Below are 23,288 nucleotides of genomic sequence, written 5' to 3'. Positions count from 1 at the left end.
TGTAAAACCATATTTACTTAATCGTTTCTTTTCTAAAGCAACATTTAAACCTTTTTACCTATGTAAATACATAGTCTGATATGGTGTGAATGCGTTGTAAGGGGTCTGTCCTGGTTCGTATATTAGTAATCTTCAAAATAATTCAAAGCGTTTTAACACTTTCTTAGCTGGTTTTTAATACTTGACCATGAGAAGCGTACATAATCAATTTTTCTGCATATTCAACAAGATGTCTACGCCTTTATACATACACTTATTTTCTCGACAAGAGGTCTACGTACTCCCATGCGCAAAAAATATTGCGCGTATACTGGATCAACCTGTTTATATTTCCATTTGTAGCACTAACTGCTCCCAAACAATCCGAAAACATAAAGAACCTTACCCCATGAGTAAAAGAAAGAATTCATGTTTGGGATAATATAGGTATTGACGCCTTAACCTTACACTCGCTAAAGATCAAGAAATCTATACCTAAACAGAATGTGTCAAATCTGAAAATTATTGAAAACAAATTAGCCAATGGTGATATCCGAGGAGGAGCCCGTTTACTAATTTCAGATGATAGTGTAGCAGCCCCTGACATTTCAGTGTTTGAGACGTTGTTGGAGAAACATCCAGCCTACCCTGGTACTCCCATGCGCAAAAAAATTTGCGCGTATACTGTAACTCACAATTTTTCGCAATTATTCCATTTTCCATATGTTTATTGGTAAAATTCAGTTATTAGTACGTGGAGATAATAGAAAGCAATCCATCTAAGGAGATATTTCCAAAAAATATAATAAAATAATAAAAATATAAGCAAAAAACAAAATTATGATCGGTTTTGTGTATACTGGCAATAATGTTTTCGAGGGAATTTTTGGAGTAGCACAGCACGATTGCAGAGGGAATAACAAGATTAGTAGAACAGCTGAATCAAGGAACTGGAAATTGGAGCAAAATATTGCATTTATTGGCTTAAATCTAGGGTGTAAATTGTCTGCCAAATATAAATTAGCTTCTGTAAGCAAGATGTTATACGGAAAATATAAACAAAGAGAAAAACTGTTGTCTTAAGTTTGGAAGTGACATGCTCTATAGCCATGAGCATTTATTTCTTAAGAAAAAGATAGGTAACAAAAGACAATCTGTGTGGTCAAGTGGGTAGAGTGACGGACTAGTAGTTCTTATACTGTTTTGACACCAGATCGAATCCCATCCGGTCCGGTTCATTTTTTTTTTCTTTACAAAACATTGTAGAAAGTGTATAATTTTTATGTTAATAAAACTGAAACAATACAATTAGGAAATAACTTTTTGTTTCCTCTGATGACGTATTTATTTAGAATTAGTGTACTATTAGTAATACCGATTGCTTTCAGTTTATGGTGTTGTATAGCTTCCTTTATCATCCTCTTTTCTTGAAAAAAAAAATTGTCTCCAATAAAGTATGAAAAATATATATAGTCAGAAACAGACATCTTAGTATCAAACATGATTTATCGTGATGAAATAAACAAGTTTCCCGTTATTAAAAAATAAAACTATAGAAAATCATTGAATTTGGTCTTAAGGTTTTTATTATGCTATATATATTCTTTATAAGACTATACTTTATAAGGCAAGATGAGCGATCATACCCTCAAATTTTGCTAGTGAGTGAAAGATGTTTTCGGCACAAATATTTTACAGGTTTAGGTGCATGAAACACCAATACGCCATGGTCTTGACCTTCGTTTATTTCACATTATTATCCGACATATCATAGCAGGTAAAAAGCAGTATCAATCGGCAAGAAGAACAGCAAGTTGTACTCTTAGTCTGTTTCTGATGCTCCGGACTCGATCGCCTAGCACGCTCGTCTATACCTTGACTCATACGTCTATCATTCAGTGCAGGCACATATCCAGCTTTTCTTTTCGGAGGGGACCCGACACGAATCCTCGTAAGCACGTTATTCTAATGTTTCAAAAATATCAATAATAATAATAATAATAATAATAATAATAATAATAATAATAATAATAATAATAATAATGCAACAGTTCTGTATTTCTCTTAAACGTTTCTTACTTGTCAGTTATGAACCGGTCAAACTTAATTCTAACTCACACGAAATCAAAAAATAATTTCTAGAGACATGTAAGGAAAACTGTCTGCTACGTATATCACATAACAAAAATAGCAAATGGCAATGAGTGTATCGTTCTAATACAGTAATGTTATAAACAGATCGGAAACGAAATTGTAATCCCATTTAAAAGTGTTCTTTAATTCCACCTGGTATCAATGGCATTACGGTATATTCTTACAAGTAACACTTCCCAAGTGTAACACTCCGATTTTGATAAAATTTGACAGGAAGATACTACACATAAAATAAATGAATACATGTTTTTTTATTTTCTGCGGAAAAACTGTTTTACGGGGGCAAAAGCACTCACCCAAAATTTTGAAAGTTGACGCCCGAAAGACAAAAACAAGTGGACCAAAGTGTACGAAATTGTGCACAGATATGTCAGACGTAAAATGAAGGAATACGTGTTTTGTATTTTCCTGGAAAAAACGGTTAGATGGGATGCAGACCCCTCCAAACCTTTGATCATGAAATATCAAAAGTGCTAGTAACAATATGTCTGATGTGTGTAAATGACGAAGAATTCCGATGACACTTTGTGTATGGACAATACGCAAAAACTAAACGAATGCCTGTTTTAGGGGACAAAATCCCCCATCCAAAATGATGAAAGTTGACGCCCGAAAGGCAAGAAGAAGTGAACTGAAATGAATGAAATTGTGCACAGATATTGTAGACAAAAAATGAGGGAATATGGGTTCCGTATTTTCCTGGGAAAAAAAAAAAAAAAAAACCGTTTCGGTGGGACACAGACCCCTCCAAAACTTTGATCGTGAAATATCAAAAGTGCTAATAATAGTATGTCAGAAGTGCTTAAAGGACATGAAGAATTGGAACGACACATTGTGTAGGGACAATACGCAAAAAAAAAAAAAAAAAAAAAAAGGTTTATTTTCTGCGAAAAATTGGTTTTAGGGGGCAGAATTCCCCACCCAAAATTTTGAAATCGTGCACAGATATTCTAGACGTAAATTGAGGTAATTGTGTTTCGTATTTTCCTGAAAAAAAGCGTTTGAGTGGGGCACGGACCTTCTAAGCTGTTGATTAGGAAATATCAAAAGTGCTAATAAGTATGTATACGTCAGAAGTTCCTAAAGAGTATGCAGAATTGCAACGAAACTTCGTATAGGGACAATTTGCAAAACAATAAATGAAATGCATTTTAATTTGTATGAAAAAATAGTGTTGGGGCCTAGAGCTCCTCCAAAAAAAAGTTAATATTACCGTAAAAGTGCAGGAAGGAGTGGACCGAAGCAAATGAAATTGTGTGTAGATATTGTATAGACTGTATGTAAAATAAGGACTTTCGTGTTTTAAAGATGTCCCTATCAATTTTGGCACATCAACAGCAAACAGGAAATTAATCGGCACGTGTTTTTGTTTATGCGGAAAAACATTGTAAGGGTTAAAGTTGCCTCGTGAAATACTACAAAATACGCTATACTGTTTGTGCTTGATGTTGATCTGCCAAATTTGAAGAAATCTGATGGAGACACTTGTGAAACACGAGAGGCTTTATTTTTCATATCCAATATCTACAGACAATTTCATTCGCTTCGGTCCAATCCTTCCGACACTCAACGCCTCGGTCCACTCAAAAGGTTTTTTTCTCTTTTCAGGAAAATACGAAGCACGTATTTCCTCATCTTACCTCTACAACATTTGTGAACAATTTCATTCAGTTCGGTACATTTTCTCTTGCCTTTCTTGCGTCAAATTTCAAAATTCATGCGGGGGACCTTTTGTCCTCTAAAACCGTTTTTTCGCATAAAATAAAAAAGCCGAATTTGTTTATTTTTTGCTTATTGTCCTAACACAAAGTTTTGTTCCAATTCTTCATGTAAATTTAGGCACTTCTGACATACTGTTATTAGCACTTTTGATATTTCATGATCAAAGGTTTGGAGGGATCTGTGCCCCACCTAACCGTTTTTTCCAGGAAAATACAAAGCACGTATTCTCTAGTTTTATGTCCGCAATATCTGTTCACAATTTCGTTCACTTTGGTCCACTTGTTTTTGCCTTTCGAGCGTCAACTTTCAAATTTTGGGTGAGGGCTTTTGCCCCCTAAAACCGTTTTTCAGCAAAAAAAAAAAAAAAAAAAAAAAATAAAAATAAAAATAAAAATAAAAAAATAAAAAAGCACTTATTTGTTTATTTTATGTATAGTATCTACCTGCAAAATTTTATCAAAATCGGAGTGTTACACTTGGGAAGTGTTACTTGTTAGAATTATAACAACAACGCATTGTCCACAGTTTGGACACTGACTCAAAGTAATCTGACATAAATAAATAAAAAAAAAAAAAAAAAAAAGGGAAAAAGTAGGTTTATTAAAAAGTGCTTGAGGTTTGGTAAGGGACAGCTTCCAGGACCTCACGCTGGATACGTCACTGAGTCAATGCATTATATTTGTTTCTTGCAAAGATGATAATTAGATGCGTAATGTGTAAAATTATATCATAGTTTGACTTTTTATAGGTCTTTCCTTAACACATCCATATTAATCCGGTGTTCTGCCTGCCTGTTTTATGTCGGTTAAGCGAAACTCTACTGTATTTTCAGATAGCATATACACAGGAGCTAGAGGTCTGCACGGGCCGGAATTTTTAGAACGGACCCGGCCCGTCCCCTTTAATTTATAATCTATAGACATTAGCGGATTAAGGGCGGAGCCAATGGAGCCCAGGGCTCCCAGCTCAGGGGGCCTTTTAAAATCCCTCTGTTTAATACTTACGCTTGCGGTATCGCTAGATTTAAGTCTTTGCATCAGCAGCATTTACCTGTTAATAATGAATGCAATTATTTAATTGTTAATAATGAATTTAACTAAACTAATTATTGTAAACTTGAAGCACATTCAAATATTACAGCATAGTTCTCGGTAGTTCCATAAGTAATTTCAGAGACCACGGTGTTTCAGTGGTAGAGTGTTCACCTCTGGTGCATGGAGTCCTTGGTTCGATCTATGCTCGCGCCAAGTGAACCTTGTGCTGGACAAACACTGTGTGTGTGGGTTTTCTCGAGGTTCTCCCGTTTTATCCCACTTTTTTCATTCCACCATTTCATTCATTTCTTATCATCACTGTCTCCTTTAGCCTATCCGGCATAATCGTGGGACGTAAAACTTAAAAATTTCATTTCAAATCATTTCAATCAAAAAACAGTTGCAGGAAGTATGTAATTTCGAATAAAACAAACTACTATATACAATTCTGAGTATATTATTCTTTTATGAAATTCTCGCGAACCTTATTTCTAAATTGAAGGGTAAGAAGACTAAATTCATTCTCTTATTATTATAGATCCATTTCAATTGAAGCAGTTGGAATAGTTGGAAAAAAAAAATAAAAAAAACATACCCTATATTCCAGTGTGCCACAGTCGGTATAACGCGCCACACTGGTGTGTCCAGCAAAGTGAACAGTGTGACGCAAACTTTTTCCTATTATTTGCAAGAATATTTGTCGAGTTCCTGTTATTTATTATTATTATTATTATTATTATTATTATTATTATTATTATTATTATTATTATTAACGATTTTTCCATGGATCAGCTGTCTGTATACGGTTAAGCAACCACAAGTATCACATTGAAGGAATGAGTGTAATTATTTACTTTAATAGTAATACAAAAGTCAATTTGCTTGTATATTCTACCGGTAATAACTGCATCCGTCTAGAAAGCTAGGACTAACAACAAAGGGATACCAAGTTGTGACCACACACCGCCCCAAATCGTGGGTGCCACAAGTTCTCTTGTACGCGTTAGAACAATAAGGGCTGTAGCGTTCAGGGAGAGAGAAAAACAACTTAATTCCATTGCAGTTATATGCTTATTAAATGTTAACTTATATTTATAAATTATGTAACTGATCGTATCGTTTTCTGTTTATTATTATTATTATTATTATTATTATTATTATTATACATTTCTTAATACGTTGATTGCCATGTGTATGGAATTCCATACACACGGCTGTCCTGTACAGTAGAGCGTGATTATTTTCCATACGCAAACAATGTAGATATTCCAAGTTTGTTGTGTTCGTTCTATAGGTGTGTATGTAATTAGATACATATGGCGTAGAAATCAAAATTTAATGTCCATGCCACGTATATGGAAAACCATACACAAAGACATTTATGAATAAAGATATTGAGTTTGAGTTTAACGTCTCGTTCAGCAACGAAGCTATATGAGACGTCGGCCTACTGATTAACGTGGACTCCGAACCACGTGAGCTCTCGCCGGGAATCGAAGCCGGGTCTTCCACGCCAAAGGCGCGTACGCTAACCACTAAGGAGCTTATGAACAGAGACATTTATGAGCTAAAACAAAGGCGAAAACAAAGATGTGTGATGTGATTTTGAGTTTATCGTCCCTTTCAGCAGCGAGGCTATATGAGACGTGGACCTACTGATTAACGTGAAATCCGAACCACATGAGCTCCCGCCGGACGAAAACAAAGACCTTTGGAATTGACAATTGTTTGGACATTCCAGTCGAACCTACCTAATATTAACAACGTTTCTACGATAATTTCGTAACATTGTATTATTTCTTTTGTTGATTAGCTTGGTTAGGCTTATTTAAACACTTTCTTCTTTGCACCGACGTGTCACATCTCTTGGATGAAGATACACTAGCTCTCACTGGAAATCTAATCCAGAACCAATGCACTTGAACCATTTGACCACAACAAGGCACATTTAAAAAGAAGTTTCGATTTCTTTCGGAAAATTGTGATTAGGTGTAACATTTAAAAATATATTTAAGAAAGGATACGGAGTAAACGCACTGTACTTTCTCGCTCGAATATTTTACACTGACTTATGTTAGGCTGCAACTGTTATTGATACATTTATTTGGGAAATTGCGAATAAAATAATGTTTTGGAAAACTTTGCTAGAAGAAACTTCAGGCCCAAAAGTAAAGTACCCATTGGTCATATTTCCGTTAGAAATAACTTGATCCATATATTAGAATTATAAAGGATATAATTGTATGTGAACTATAAGCAAAAGCGTCTGAGTAATTTCTGAGAAAATTATGCAAAAAGTCACCCCCAAGAATAAATTATCCCTTGTGGATCTTTTCAGCATAAACGAGCTATGCTATATTGTTAGTGTTTTCATAAAACATTTATTTATGAAATACGAACACAATCGCCTGAGTCGTTCTTGAGAAAATCGCAGGGTAAAACTTACTGTCAAAAGTAATATACCATTTCTAGATTTTCCGGATGAGGAATTATACCATATAGCTAGGTTATTTATGTAATACGTATTTATAAAATATGAACAACAAACATCTCCTGAGTTGTTTTTAGGAAGGTCATCGGCAAAAGCTTACCCCCAAAGGTAAACTCTTCTATCTGTAATTTTGACAGTATATCGAGTAATTTTTAAGCAAATCGTCGGGAAAAATTTCACTGTCAAAGTAAACTCTCTGTTTTGGATTTTTCTTTTCGGAACAAGCGAGTTATATCATATTGTAAGATTATTACAGAAAATATTTTTACTGAAATTAGAACAAATTTCAGTAAAAATAGAAATTTCAGTAATAACAGATACAATTGTCCAAAAAAAAAAAAAAAATCAACCCTTGAGAAAACCACTTCTTCTGTATGTTATCGGAATAAACTATTTATGCTCTATGTTAGTTTATTAATGAAATATTTCTTTACGAAATATGAACAAAATTGCCTGAGGCGTTAATGGGAAAACCATCGGGGGAAAGCTCACCCTAAGATTAAGCTACTCCTTCCAACGAGTTGACATGTTGTTAGGTAATTAATGATACGTTTATTTATGAAATGTGGTTGAGAAAATTGTGCAAAAAGAACGCATACCATACAGTAAATTACACCATATATATTTTTTCAGAAAAACTATTCATATGTGGTGGAGATTTGTTAATAAAATATATATTTATCAAAAGTAAATAAAATCGTCACAGCTTTTTTTATTTGAGAAAATTGAATTATTTTAAATTTTAATCCTTCAGTAAATTACCCTTGCTTTTAGGTGTCGAAGGACATAAAATTCGAAAGATATTATGTTACTAAAACGTTATGTCTAGAATTCGGTGCAGATACGTTGAACAGTATGGCCTCTATTTGAGTGCGTGTAAAAGCGTGACGAACCGAGAGACAAATAGATGGACAGACATCGAAAAATCATTGTTTTCGCTATGTAGGAGCCATGTAACTTGAATTTATTGAAATCTGGTATTCGGTTTTTATAACTATCACCACACTTTCTTTTTTCGTCGCTCGAATGTGAAAACGAATAGGCCTACACCGACACGTAATGTGATAATTTGTAATCCCAAAAATTTAATTTGTTATGTTTAATGTGTGGTTACTCTAAAAAAAAAAGCTTATGCATGTTACATCATTTTATTATCAGTTTTTCACGCTACTGTATAATTCGGTACGATTATAGTTAATATTCATGGCATCTTTTGGAAGCATTCGCGTTACTCACAAAGAGAGCTGTAAAATTTAGTTTTGTTTAAAGAAAGCACTCTTGATTTTTTTTTCCACACAGACTTGCATTTGTTGCACTTGTGGATATGAAACAAAAGGAGAGAGAGAGAGAGAGAGTCAATACTTTAAAAAGAAACACACACAGAAACACTAGAACAGTTTTTTTCTTCATGACAACGAGCTATCGCTGTGACTGTTCCTCATGCTGTGTGTAAAGCTGCAGGTTGCTCTTGTTTTGTTTTTTCCTGTTCCTGACTCACAGACACTCGCAGTGAGTTGAAGCTGTGTAAAAACGGAGAGGGAACGGTTAAGCATACAATACCATAAACTAAAAACAATCGCTATTAGTAATAAATAGTAAGCTAATTCTGAATAAATACGTCATCAGAAAAACAAAAAGTTATTTCATTATTATATTATTTCGTTTCTTATTAACATAAAAATTATACACTTTCTACAATGTTTTGTAAAGAAAAAAAATGAACCGGACCAGATGGGATTCGATCTGGTGTCAAAACAGTATAAGAATTACTAGTCCGTCACTCTACCCACTTGCCCACACAGATTTTCTTTTGTTGCCTATCTTTTTCTTAAGAAATAAATGCTCATGGCTATAGAGCATGTCACTTCCAAACTTAAGACAACAGTTTTTCTCTTTGTTTATATTTTCCGTATAACATCTTGCTTACAGAAGCTAATTTATATTTGGCAGACAATTTACACCCTAGATTTAAGCCAATAAATGCAATATTTTGCTCCAATTTCCAGTTCTTTGATTCAGCTGTTCTCCTACTAATCTTGTTATTCCCTCTGCAATCGTGCTGTGCTACTCCAAAAATTCCCTCGAAAACATTATTGCCAGTATACACAAAACCGAACATAATTTTGTTTTTTGCTTATATTTTTATTATATTATATTTTTTGGAAATATCTCCTTAGATGGATTGCTTTCTATTATCTCCACGTACTAATAACTGAATTTTACCAATAAACATATGGAAAATGGAACAATTGCGAAAAATTGTGAGTTACAGTATACGCGCAATATTTTTTGCGCATGGGAGTACATGTACACTTATTTACGACGTTGCTATAGCAACAACAAGTCTTATTTTAGTTACCGATTACAAAAATAATGTCTCGAAATCTCTATATGTCTTTCTTTTCTTTATACATAATACTGCTCAAATGATTCGCCTCTGATCCCTTTCTGTAAATTGGCACAGATTGTTAATATTACATACAACGTTATCGTTGTAGGTGTCGCTCGGACGGGACTTCCATAATAGTTCTACTATGAAGGAAAGAACCCTGGGTTAAATATCATGAAACATTTACCTTTTGAATAGCCCTCGTATATTTAATATCAACTTTAATACACATATTCTACTTTTCCATTTATATATAATATATTATAACATTACACATTTTGATATTTGTCAATATATCTCAATATTAATAACGACGAATTACAATTAGCATGGATAAGGCTATTCAAAAATTAAACCTAACTGATAGTTTCCTTCTAGGGTAAAAATTAACTATTCCTTCATATACAAACAACACTATTTACAAAGATCTTCATAATATTAAATATTGATAGGATCAGAAGGCAACAAAGTTAGAACATATAAACACATTGAGGATTATCATTTAATACATTAATAAACTTTGAAAAATTAAGAGATTCGATATTCATTATTCTTATTTTTTCCATATAATAAGGTGCATCTATTTGATATATCTGTCATTACCTTCATAAGTTTACATTAAAATAATGATCTTTTATTTTTAAATATTTATAATATTCGCATGAAATTCGAATAGAATAAAAATACGAAAACAAGAATAGCTTAAATATAGGTTTCTTGGAGAAAACATAAATTGTCAAACTCAGTATATCCTTGTATTACAATAAAGCTTTTAGATAATTTCTTATCATCCAAAAACAAATTAACATTTCCTCAATTAATGCTATAAAAGGAATTTGCAACAAAAGTATAAGGAATAAATTCAATAATATTTTCAGTTAACTGCCATAAATTAACTTCGTTAATATTCCGTAAATGATTTGCTTTTTACATATTTAACAAGATATGTCATAATTACATATGCTTTCAACGTACATTTTAATAATAAATCGACTGAAGAACATATTAACCATGGACGTAAGCAAAGGTCAATTTAATACAAATCCATCGGACGCCTTTTGATAGTTCAAGTTATACGTTCGCAGGGCTCATTTAAGCAACATTGTATAGCACAATCTTGTGTACGTGCTTGTCTTTCATAGGATGATACCATATTTTGATTCCTATTTACGAAATTTCTGCCATCTGTAAATTGATTTTGTGAAGATCGGCGGTAACTATTACTCCTACTGAAATTCGTGTTGTTATTTCTGAAATTCCTAGCTCCATTTCTATAATTAGGTTGCGTTTGATTTCTGGTACCATTATAACTACTCACTCTATTATTGAAAACACGAACATTTGAATCATTTTCAGGTTGTATATCTACATTACGAACAGAAGCATATTGTGTCTGATTACGTACATAATTACCCTGACCTCTATCCTGCATTTTATTGTTATTCTGAATTGCAGACTGACTCATAACTCTGAATGAGCATAATTAAATGGTTGAAGTTAATGCACTGTGCCGACATTAACAACTGTTGTAGTCTAAATGGCAATAAGATCCTAATGGAAGCTATAATTCGGGATTCCGGATGGTTTGGATTTAATGATCTTAACTCATGATATGTAGATACTACAAATTCAGTAATACTCCGGTGTAAGTTTGGATCGTAGTGCTTCGTTCGCAAAACGGCATCTCTATTCGCTACCATAAAATCGTTTTCATAATTTGATAGAAGAGCATTCTTAAAATCTGAATACCTATGAAGACTACCTCTAATAGCTTTAAACCATGTTAGGCAAGGTGGCAACAAGATGTGCGGTAATAGTTTTAAGAACTGAGACTCATCTACACCCATGAGCTCACATTCATCCTGAAATTTTTCGAGAAATGCCCTAGCGGGTATGTCTCCTGGCACGCCACTAAATTTTGTAAGCGACTTAACTTCGCTGAATCGCAACTGTTTACCTGTGTACGTCTTCATACCTCTATTGGAGATTTGTTTGCGCCTGGATGTCTGCCTCACTCTTCCTCCTCTTTCACTACTCTCTGCACCACTCGAAGATCCATCAAGCTCTAAAGTTGTTCTGGGAGAACGATCAGGTACCCAACCTGTGGCTGTAGGATGATTCGTGCCTTCGTTATCCTGAAATGGAGTTCCGGGAATACACCTTTCCTTGATGAAATTCACTTCGTCTCGCAGTAATTTAATATGATTTTCATGGGCATTAATCGTTGACTCTAAAACATCCATAGACTCTTGAATTTCTGCGTTCCTTTGTACTACTTTTTCTATTTTCTCTTCATACTTCTCAAATTTTTCCACTACATGTTTGTTCATCTGATTTAACTGATGTTGAACACGATCCCACCGGTCTTCATTGCATTGATTCAACTTCACTATTTTTTCGTCAAAGTCATTAGCTAACTGTATTATCTTATGGTTCAATTGTTCTTCAAACTGTTGAATTTGCTCGGACTGGTTCCTCATTTACTGGGCTAAATCATCACCTTTTCGTACTTGATCCTTAATTTGCTCGGACTGGTTCTTTATTTGTTGGACCAAGTCTTTTAAAATGTCTGTCAAATTTTCACTAGGAGTCAATTCAGGATGCACACTCTGCTCACCACTTATATTATTACTTGTATTCATGGCCATATTTCGATGAATTACTTTTCCACTTCTCAATAGGGTAATACTAAGGTCGCGTTGAAAGCTTGCCATTTTTACTATCCTTCAAAACGACACTTATATAACTCCCGGTGGTGAGGCACCAATTTGTAAGGGGTCTGTCCTGGTTCGTATATTACTAATCTTCAAAATAATTCAAAGCGTTTTAACACTTTCTTAGCTGGTTTTTAATACTTGACCATGAGAAGCGTACATAATCAACTTTTCTGCATATTCAACAAGATGTCTACGCCTTTATACATACACTTATTTTCTCGACAAGATGTCTACGTACATGTACACTTATTTACGACGTTGCTATAGTAACAACAACTCTTATTTTAGTTACCAATTACAAAAATAATGTCTCGAAATCTCTATATGTCTTTCTTTTCTTTATACATAATACTGCTCAAATGATTCGCCTCTGATCCCTTTCTGTAAATTGGCACAGATTGTTAATATTACATACAACGTTATCGTTGTAGCGTGATCGAATGAATGGTAATTCTAGTTTTAAGTAGAGAAACTTGAAATTTAGTGTAAAGTGATAAGTTTTGTTATGCGTATACTTTCATTAGAAAATGTGGTTATGTATTATTCATGACCTAGGTCATGAAGGTTACTAATCTTTGATTAATTCGAAACGACTCTATGAAGCAAGCAGAAGCAATGGAACGGAACTAGAGATGATAACTGTTGTGTCCAGACTTCAAGAACACCAGATCATGGATAATGAGCTTATCATCTGATTTTTTTCCTGACAAACTCAAATACGACTTTGATTCACTGGACAAAATTCAGTAACCGAATAAAAATTACTTCATAATCAGAAACAACGATTAGGACAATCAATTTAACATTTCTCACCCTCTGGGCTGAGTCTGGGCAACTCCGACTTGTGTATTTACCTGGATCCAGGTCCGAGTTGTATGGGTTGACATGTGCCTACAACAAACTGTTTAAACGCGATCCTCCACAAATTTAACAGGAATAAGAAGTACCCCTAGTCAGGGCCGGATCCAGGATTGTCTGAGGGGGTGCACCAATAACTACCAAAATAACCAACCATACTGAAACTCTTGAGAGTGACATGGGACAATATTCATTATCCGTGACAACACTGAAACGTGAAACGGGGGAGGGAGTATTTTAAAGGGGGTCGCAAGTGATATGCAAAAAAAAAAAAAAAAAGTTCTCTCCTCCTGGTTTCTGTTTTCTTCCCTACTTGACAAATATTATATTGTTTTGTTTGGTGAATCCTTTTCCTTCAACCTTCAGAAAATCAACTTAAACTATTGCTTTTGCAAAGCTCTGCTTTCTTTTAATCCCCAAACGAAAACATGATGGCAGAAAGTGTCAGAATGTGTTACTATTTTCACTGCTAGCTTCTCATTTTAGATAGTGTATATTTATAACGAAGGGGGGGGGGGGAAGCACGTGCACCTTTGCACCCCCCTAAATGTGGCCCTGGCCCTAGTACTCCTTTGAGTCTCTTTATTATATTTCGATATTTCTTTCCACACTCTTTCTTATCTCCTCTTCTCTTTGTCGTATCTTTCCCATCCTCCCGTAGACTACTTGATACACTTGTTCTATTTCAACTATTCTCTTGTTTATACTACTTCTAAGTTAACATATTTCCCTTATAAGGTCATTCTAACCCTCTTTCTTCTTTCTGATCCTCTTCTTCTTCCTCTTCTTTCTTTACCTTCTCCTTGATTTCCCATCTTCCTCTTTTCGTCTTTCTCTATTTTAATAAAACTGAAGGAAGTTGTGACTGGAAGTCGTCGCCATGTGCGCGGTCAATAAGTTTGATTTGTTTTTATCTTCGGAAGTCCGATATTAAATAACAGTCAAAGAAATGCATGTAAACATTCAATTTATAATCAGTCCATTTCGCTTATTAAATTACGATACCCAATGCTTGAGTATTCACAAGTTTTAAGATAACGACCACTCGCAGTCTCTATATTTTCTTCCTTACCACCTTTTTATCTTCATTACTAACATTACATATTTACACAATGAATTGAAGTGTTTGTGTGTGTGTGGTGCGTGGTGTTGATGGTGGTGAGGGTGTTAACTTAATCTATCGGTGATTCAAAGATAGAAAACTCAATTTAATAGTCTAAAAATTTCAGGATGATTAGGAATGTTACACTTAAATATATCATTCATAGTAACTTTCCACGTATTTTTGTCGGTCCCCTTTGTATTAGCACGCTAGCTTCTTAATGTTAGAAAGCAAGTTTGACGAATCAATACTAGTCATGTGAGTTTGAGATGAATAGCGTATTCTTCAGTTTTCTTCAAAGTCCTAGCATTGAACTTCTTTATTTTAAGGGAATATTTCCTATCTGAAGTTAAAGACGTAATTTCATTTCGTTGTAAATTATGACCGCTTGAAAATTTGTTCCTAGTCTTCGCTTACGGAAAAAAGCTCCCTATTAGTTTTAGATTCTTAAAAATTGATTACTTTGTTTTCATTCTTAAAAATGAGAGAAAAGTGGTAAATGTAGTAAGTATCAAAAGCGAAAATGTTGGGAAATTGAAAAAAAAAATGTTCCACATGTGGAGACGTTTGCACTGGTCACATCTTTACACGCTCCTTCGAACAACTTTGAGGCATACAAGAATTTTGTTCTCAGTTATAACGTTCTACAGAATTTCTGCTTTGAGACTTTAAGATAAAAAACAGCATTTGCATTTCTTTGGCACTTACATCGTTTATCAGATCACTTTATCTTCAAATGCAAATATAGAAACCGTCTGTCACATTTTACTTAAATAAATTATAATATTAACCTTACAGTGTTAATATGTTAGTCTCAGCGAAATCATTTCATGATCATTTCTGATGCTCCTATCCTTGGTCACTCCCACGTACTAAAATGAATAAATTTACTCAACTCATAAATTTATTTATCCATAACTAAACTTAAATAAATTGCAAATCATGATCTGTTGGCCAATTAACAATCCTACCACTTCGAAAAAGTATTAGAAAATCTAAATAAGTGAAACACAAAACTTATACTTCGTCAATTTTCAAACCATACTACAAGCTTTGTGTTTTATTCATTTATCTTTTGTAATAAACTTCCGGTACAATTGAGTGGTAGGATTGTCAGTTGGCCAACAGTTCATAATTTGCGATTTATTTAATTTTAGTTACGGACAAACAAATTCTGTGAGCTGAGTAAATTTATCGATTTTTATACTTGGAGTAATGGAATTATAAAAACAGAAACAGCTCTTCAAATGATTTCGTTGGGATAAACGCATCGACAATATAAGATTAACCGTATTATTTGTAAGTTCATAATTTAGAAAGAATACTACATACTGATTACGCAAGTTCATTTTTTTTATTATTATGTAAATGTTCTTTTCGCAGGAGATTGTAGAAGCTGCACGCAATGATTCCTTCGAATCGTCAGGTGTAGAGGAACGTCTATTAGGTAATTGAAATTGTTTTCTTAATATCATTTACTTGAAAAGGACCAATACTGAGATCTACTGGATCTCTTCCTGTATTAATTTAACAGATTAAAGTTAAAAATTAGGGCTTTGAAAAGTAATTGACTAAATTAAAAAATAATGTCGAACAAAAAGTAATGGTTAAAATTAAACCGTTCTATAAGACCTTGTTTATATATTGTCAATCAAAACACAACACACTGACAAGGGAACGTCTTATATTGATAGTAGCATTGCCCAATCTAACAATGCGCAATCGATAGAAGAATGAAGAAAAGGGAAAATTTCAAAGTTTTACGGGCCGACACAGAGAAACACAGGAGATACAGAGGAAAGAAGGATCTAGAATCATGTGAAGATAGCAATGCGAAAGATGATACACTTACACAAGAAGAACTTCAAATGACTAAAGTAATCAAAATGACATTTACACAACAGTATAGCAAGCAAACATTGTACCCACAGACATGCTCAATAACATCATATGTAATGCAGTGTTGCCAACTGAGCACAAAATGAAATTTTGTTAAATGGCACGGAACACAAATTATAACATCTCGAAAATCTAATTAGGACTAGAACCATACCTGTTAAGTCTTGATATACAGTGTTGCAAACGTTTGAGGATAGGCCTATATGAATCTTGGATGTAGAAGAGTACATACAGTACACGATTCGAACTAGTTGAAATCAAAATATGAGACCACAAACAAGAATATAATCACTTTAAGTACGAAAATAAGGGACGAAGCACAGTGTCAAAGCAGTTTTGCCCAAGTGGAAAATCAAAATAGTACCAAACAGAACACACAAAACTGAAATGATGCATGCTCTTGGATTGACAATTAACTAGCAGGCTCACTTTTCTAATGCACGTAATATTGTAGCACCTCACACATTATTGGTAGTTAATTTGTCAGTGTTACTATTGATAAAGCACTCCGACCGAGCCTGCAGACCACCTGATCATCCAAGGGCATGGATCATTTCAGCTTATATGCTGTGTTTTGGTACTATTCTGACATTTTCCTTTGGCAACCATGCTTCGACACTGTGCTTAGTGTCTTATTTTAGTACTTCAGTGATTATATTCTTGTTTGTGGTCATATTTAATTTCAACTAGTTCGAATCGTGTATTGTATGTACTCTTCTACATCCAAGATTCATATGGGAATTCATATAGGCCTATCCTCAGACGTTGAAAACACTGTACATCAAGACTTCACAGGTATGGTTTTACTCCTAATTAGATTTTCTAGATGTTCGAATTTGTGTTCCGTGCCATTTAACAAAGTTTCATTTTCTCCTCAGTTGGCAACACTGCATTACATATGATGTTATTGAGCATGTTTGTGGGAACAATGTTTGCTTACTATACGGTTGTGTAAATGTCATTTTGTTTAGTTTAGTCATTTTGAAGTTCTTCCTGTGTAAGTGTATCTTTTGCATTGCTATCTACACATGATTCCAGATCCTTCTTTCCTCTGTATCTCCTGTGTTTCTCTGTGTCGGCCCGTAAAACTTTGGATTACTCACTTTTCTTCATTCCTATATGGATTGCGCATTGTTTGATTGGGCAATGCTACTATCAATATAAGATGTCCCCTTGTGAGTAAAGCTATGTGATAAAAGTATATAAAAGCACAAACACTAACAGTTTCAACACAATATCTGTCTTCATCACACTTCCATTTCTTCTCCGGAAGTGGAGTCTGGAGTCTGTAGAAAAGAAGTGGAAGTCTGATGAAGACAGATAATGTATTGAAACTGTTACGTGTTTGTGCTTTTATACAGGGTGACTATAATTAAAGTCCCACTTTCAAAGTGTTGTAAAAAAGACTCACTTGTCAGAATGACTTCAAATTTAAACTGAATATACTTAAAGAAGGGGAAAATTGTGGCTTTCCACTAACAGTGCCACAACAACTGTTGAATGACTTGGAAGTCATTTTTTCGTCATAAAACCGAAACAATCATGCAAATCAAACAGTACAATTGGTTTAATGTGCAACTCATGCCAAAGCCGTTGTATTTCGATTCAAAATATCACTTGTAGCCGAATCGACTTTCGTTATGCCACTTACAGCGCCATCTATTGATACACTTCGGAACTTATCTCTTATGCCATACCGTTTCCCCCCTTCTTCAAGTATATTCAGTTCAAATTTGAAGTCATTCTGACCAGTGCATCTTTTTCTTTTTTTTCTTCTTACAGCATTTTGATAGTAGGACTTAAATGATAATCACCCTGTATTTTGTTTTACAAAGCCTTGCGCAGTATGTTATTGTGTTTAGGTTAAAATTGAAGCTAACTTTAAAATTTATTTGTTAAAATTAAAATTTAATATGAATATTTTCAATATTATGCAATTAGGATTATTTTCAACTACGAAAGTTAGCTTAAATTTAATGGATAGAATTATGAACATGGGAAAATTAATTGATTACTATAAACATTTACGTTTTTTGAATTGATAATTAATAAAAATAAAAATAAAATTAAAATTAAAATGTCAATTCATTCCGATACAATTTTATTAATGTTATGATAGATCAGCCCAGATGTGTTTAAATGAATTCCAAAATAAAGTCCTAGTAGGAAAATTTTTGCGCACGAGGTTTCACGTTGAGAATGGCTTGAAACAAGGAGGTGCGGTGTTGCCATTGTTATTCGACTTTATTCTGGAGTACGCTTTAAAGAAAATCAAAGACAACAACTAGAGTCCAGAGCTAAATGGTATTTACCATGTTATGGTGTATGCTGCTGATGTAAATATAATAGAGAATGATAAGAGAACAGTAGAAAGCAATGCGTAGGTCTTATTAAACGCTTACAGGGACAGGTTTGAAGTAAATGCAGAGGAGCAGTATTAATGTTGCCGGTTTGAGCGCAGTTTCATTTCATCATATTTTATATATAAATCTTACTACTAAAACAAATTTCCCCAAATTATCCTAGCGCAAAAGCATATCACCCTAGCAATGAAAATGAAATAATTGTTTATAATCATTTTAAATACAATAAATGAAGAAGTGTGTAATTTGTAGTGAATTAAAACAATACCAAGAATTTTTAAATACAAACCTAGACGAGTGTAAGGCATGCCGTAATAAAATGAATAAAGTGATGAAGTAGAAAAGATGGGAGCGTTTACATATGTTGTAAATCCTGAACAACTATCTGAAAAATAATTTAGATTTCCAAAATGAACTCAATTATATCAAACTATCATTTTTAAAATTTTATATTGATTATAAGAATAGACTAATTCAACTTGATGAAAGATTCACAAAATAAATGAGTTGTAGGATAATGCTTTGCCTCATACAAATGTAGGCTATTATTTCAGTTTTAAGAAGCATCATGTATTTATCAAGCATATTAATAATAACAAGAGGGATGATTATCTAAAATCTTCTCTGGAATGGAGAGTAAAGATAATGCCTTATTCAGGCTGAAAGTAAAGCTGGTGCTCTACTCAAATTAGCAGAATGAAATTACTGTTTTAATGAAGTTCACAAAAGTCTTATGAAATCTAAAATTACTTATATCTAAACTCAAACCTAATCACATATATATTTAATTTAACATTTCTCTGTTTTATTTTTGTTGTAATTCTCTTAAATTTGCTATTAATTCTTCTTTCTTTAAATATATCCTGTAATGTCCTCAAGTTATGGTTGCACCTCCTTTCGTTACGTACCTCTTATTATCGTAAAAGCTTAATGCTAATTGGTTTCTTCTACTGAAAATACTTTATGATTTTTACTTCGAATTGTATTCTATATTTTGTACAATTGTTCATCTTGTAAAAAGCAATCTTCATAATCCTTGAAAAATATTTCTGATTTAATAATACTTGATTATATTCGTTTTGCTTTCCTTATTTGATCTTTCTTTTTCTCTGCATCTTTTTCATTATCTCTATTTCCCTTTTTCTTAACAGCATACAGTTTTGTTTTAAGACCTACAACCTTCTCTCTCACAACTCCTTTATGCTCATTTTTAAATTTTCGTAATACTTTCTCGTTAACCTGTTTTAAGCTATATTCGTTATTTTCTTTGTAATCAGATGTATCTAAATGTTCATACATATCTTTCATATCTTCATAAATCTTATCTGTTTGAATATGTGCTCTAACAAAATCAATATTACTCATTAATAGTTTATCTCCATACTTTTTTCTTTTAGCACATTGTAATAGAAATAATACAAACATATATTTAGATATATTTAGGACTGACATTCCATCATAGATAGGCTTGCTGAAAGTGATTCTAGTTTTACACATATGAATAGCAGCTAGATTTTCAGAAAATATCGTTCTGTTTAAAGTTAGATTTTGCAATTGATTTTTCCAGTATTTTTTTTATTATGCGCAAGTCTTATCTTTACTCTCTTTCTTATATTCTCCATTGTTTTGCCGAAAAGAACATTATTTGTCAACTTGTAGAATTTTTTTAGCATCAGCATTTTTTTTTTTTTTCTTTTTGCTTGTGATCGAATTTCTATATTTAAATCTAAATATTTCTTTGACTATGCTGATTGTTTAAATGTTAATATCTTATGTATCTTTCTTGATTAAAGGCCTTGTGATACATAGAACTTCAGATTTTGATAATGTAATATATAATTATCTTTATCGTAAAGTGTTGTTAATAATTTTGGAATTTGTTTTATTATTGTTATTTTCTGCTGCTAATGGTAGATCTGAATGTTTATTACACAATTCCTTAGGGTATTTTAAATCGACTTTGAAACGTATCCAATATTAGAATTATCTTCTGTTTGTAATATTTTGTTCCTCTACTATTTCTCATTTGCGCTTACAACATATTTCCATTGAAATTCCCCATAAGGCATATGATGATTCATAGCCCAACATATTCATTGTTCGCATTAATATACCTATGTAGGAAGTATTGAGATTGTAATTTCTTATTAAGATTGTAATTTTCTAAATATTTATTATTTGCTATAACATATTATTTGAACATTGAGAAATTCCTCTTCTTATACTTTTTTCTGTAAAGAGAAATTTGTCATAATTAATAATTTTATTCTTTGTTTTGTCATTTTTGGCATTGTATCTCAGTAAAATCCAGGACTAGTGAAATACCATGCTGGATCCAATTCGTGTCTTAAGTGCTGTATCTCTGAAATTTTCAATAATATCTGCTAATTACAGGACTAATTGTTTTGTTCTAAAATTGAGTGTAATCTTTAGGATTTTAAGTGGAATACCTTGCAGATTAGTATATGGCGATTATAATCCTCATCACTTATCTATTCTCCTGGCAATTTATCATATCCAGATAAGTTATAATACAGGAATAAATCTTGGATTTGTATATTTTAAGTTACAGTAAGAGTGAGCAACTCCTCTAAATTATCCAATTAAATGGTAATTATCATCAACTTTTGTTTTACACAATTCTTTAATATTTTTAGTCCTCTTCCATTCTTCAGTACACTTATTAAGTAAGACTTTTATAATCTCTTTTATTTCCATTAGCAATTCATCTACATCATCTGGATCATTATTTTTTTTCTATATACAATTTTTCTTCTAAATGTTCTAATCCTTCTTCAATTTTCTTTTCTAAGTAGCTAATTAGTATATTTAAACTTTCTTTGTTTTGTTTCAAATAAATATATAAAAATTCTTTATAAATGTTCTTTCACAGATATTACAATTTTCAGCAGATTCGTATACACTTTTTTCTTCTGCTGTAAGAAAATTCATAGGTTTATACGAATCATAAATTCTTGCAATTTTGATCGGTTCTTCTTTTAATTTCTCTACAAACACATCTGCTGCATCATCACCTGTGTATTCAGCAAGCTCGCTTGTATATAACTTTATAGTACATTATATGTAATAGGTAAAACTATTTGGCTTATACATGTGATATGCATGAGAATAAGACTTTTCTGGATCAGGTTGACATGTGCTGGTTTGTTTAGTAGTGACTTAAAGTCTGCAATTATTGAAAATGGGATTTTTAAATTACGTTTCTGATTAATAAATGCAAGTATTTAATTCCATTCTTTTGGTAGTATTAATTTAGCAATAGCATATAATCCACAATATTGTTCATGTTCTTTTAGTAGTGATTCTGATTCAAAACAATTAGTCAAACGTCGTTTACATAAGAATGTCTTATGCTCATTTTTAGTTATTTGACTGCCTACAAGTTTCCATAAGTGTTTGCTCCAACAATAATGGCTGTTCTTTTCGTTTTTGAGATATAACAGACGAATATGTTTTTCTTTTTCTTTTCTTTCTTTCGTGATTTTCAGTGGAAAAAGTGAAAAGTTCTTACCAAGTACGAATACGCTAATAGAGATGCCTGTTCTATTTTCAGCCTTCGCTATATCAATAATTTGTATATGAAAGGGAATGAATGTCTTTAGAAACTTCTTTGAACTCATCGTCATATCTTTCGTATTTAAAAATATTGGTTCAGACATTTTTTTTTCACAATCTTCTGTTCATTGTGTGAAATATTTCTTTTCCTATGGTGAGTCATAGGAGTAAATATTGATTTTCATCTGCCACTGATGAAACTAATGATGAATATAGAAACTATACTCGAGCTGCAACACTCTTTGTAAACACCGAAACGCCAGCAGTAAAGACGTTCCTATAAAAGCCCAGCCAATCAGAGGCCAGAAAACATGACCACGTATAAATGTTAGTACATGTTTGTCTTCATGCAGACGCTGAGGGAGCTGGCGATATGCTCAGCGAAACATTCATCGATTCAAAATTACTGTATATAACGTAGTTCCTGAAAACCACAGGGAGAAATGTCGGACTCTCGTCGTGAAAGTTTAAAACGATGGAAGTCAGAACTAGCCGTGTATTCACAATACATACAGCATTTTGTAGCCTTCTTTCAGAACTAGAAGAAATAACTTTTTTTTTTTTTTTTTTTGTAGCAGATGAAAAAACTGCATTGATCGTTTCTAGGTTTTAGCAATAACGTTGACTAATAAAAGACCGTAGAACTAAAATTAGTATTGCGTTATCTTTATGAACTCCAGACCACGGAGAGGCACACTTCAAGGAAAGCTGAAATTGCAAATTCGTTTATCACTTAGTGTTGTTGTAACCTTTTTACTGCTGCGGGTTCGCGTTGACGGCAGTGGCTATACGCAAGGAATGCAGGATGCTTTATGAGATATTATTATTATTATTATTATTATTATTATTATTATTATTATTATTATTATTATTATTATTATTATTATTATTACATAACCTAGAGCGAGTACAAAATAGATTGATCAGATTTATATTTTAAAACTAGCTATGATTTTAACACTTACATTTATAAAAATGAACAATACTTTTGAAACTTGCCTCAT

General features: G+C 32.9%; 1 protein-coding gene across 8 annotated transcripts in view; it reads left to right on the top strand.

Annotated features, from left to right (window-relative positions):
* The window catches only part of LOC145661197 (uncharacterized), a 453,672-nt gene that overhangs the window by 220,326 nt on the left and 210,058 nt on the right, over window positions 1-23,288 (top strand). For all 8 annotated transcript variants that reach the window (XM_081726653.1, XM_081726657.1, XM_081726655.1 and 5 more), the window contains one exon: window positions 15,830-15,893. In XM_081726653.1, the coding sequence (XP_081582779.1) occupies window positions 15,830-15,893 (64 nt within the window). The remainder of the gene's footprint in view (window positions 1-15,829; window positions 15,894-23,288) is intronic.

This window comes from Thermobia domestica, chromosome 1 (genome assembly GCF_964235325.1).
Source record: "Thermobia domestica chromosome 1, izTheDome1.hap1.1, whole genome shotgun sequence".
NCBI lineage: Eukaryota > Metazoa > Arthropoda > Insecta > Zygentoma > Lepismatidae > Thermobia > Thermobia domestica.
Note: the sequence above shows the minus strand (reverse complement) of the source record. Positions and strands in the feature narration are given on the sequence as shown.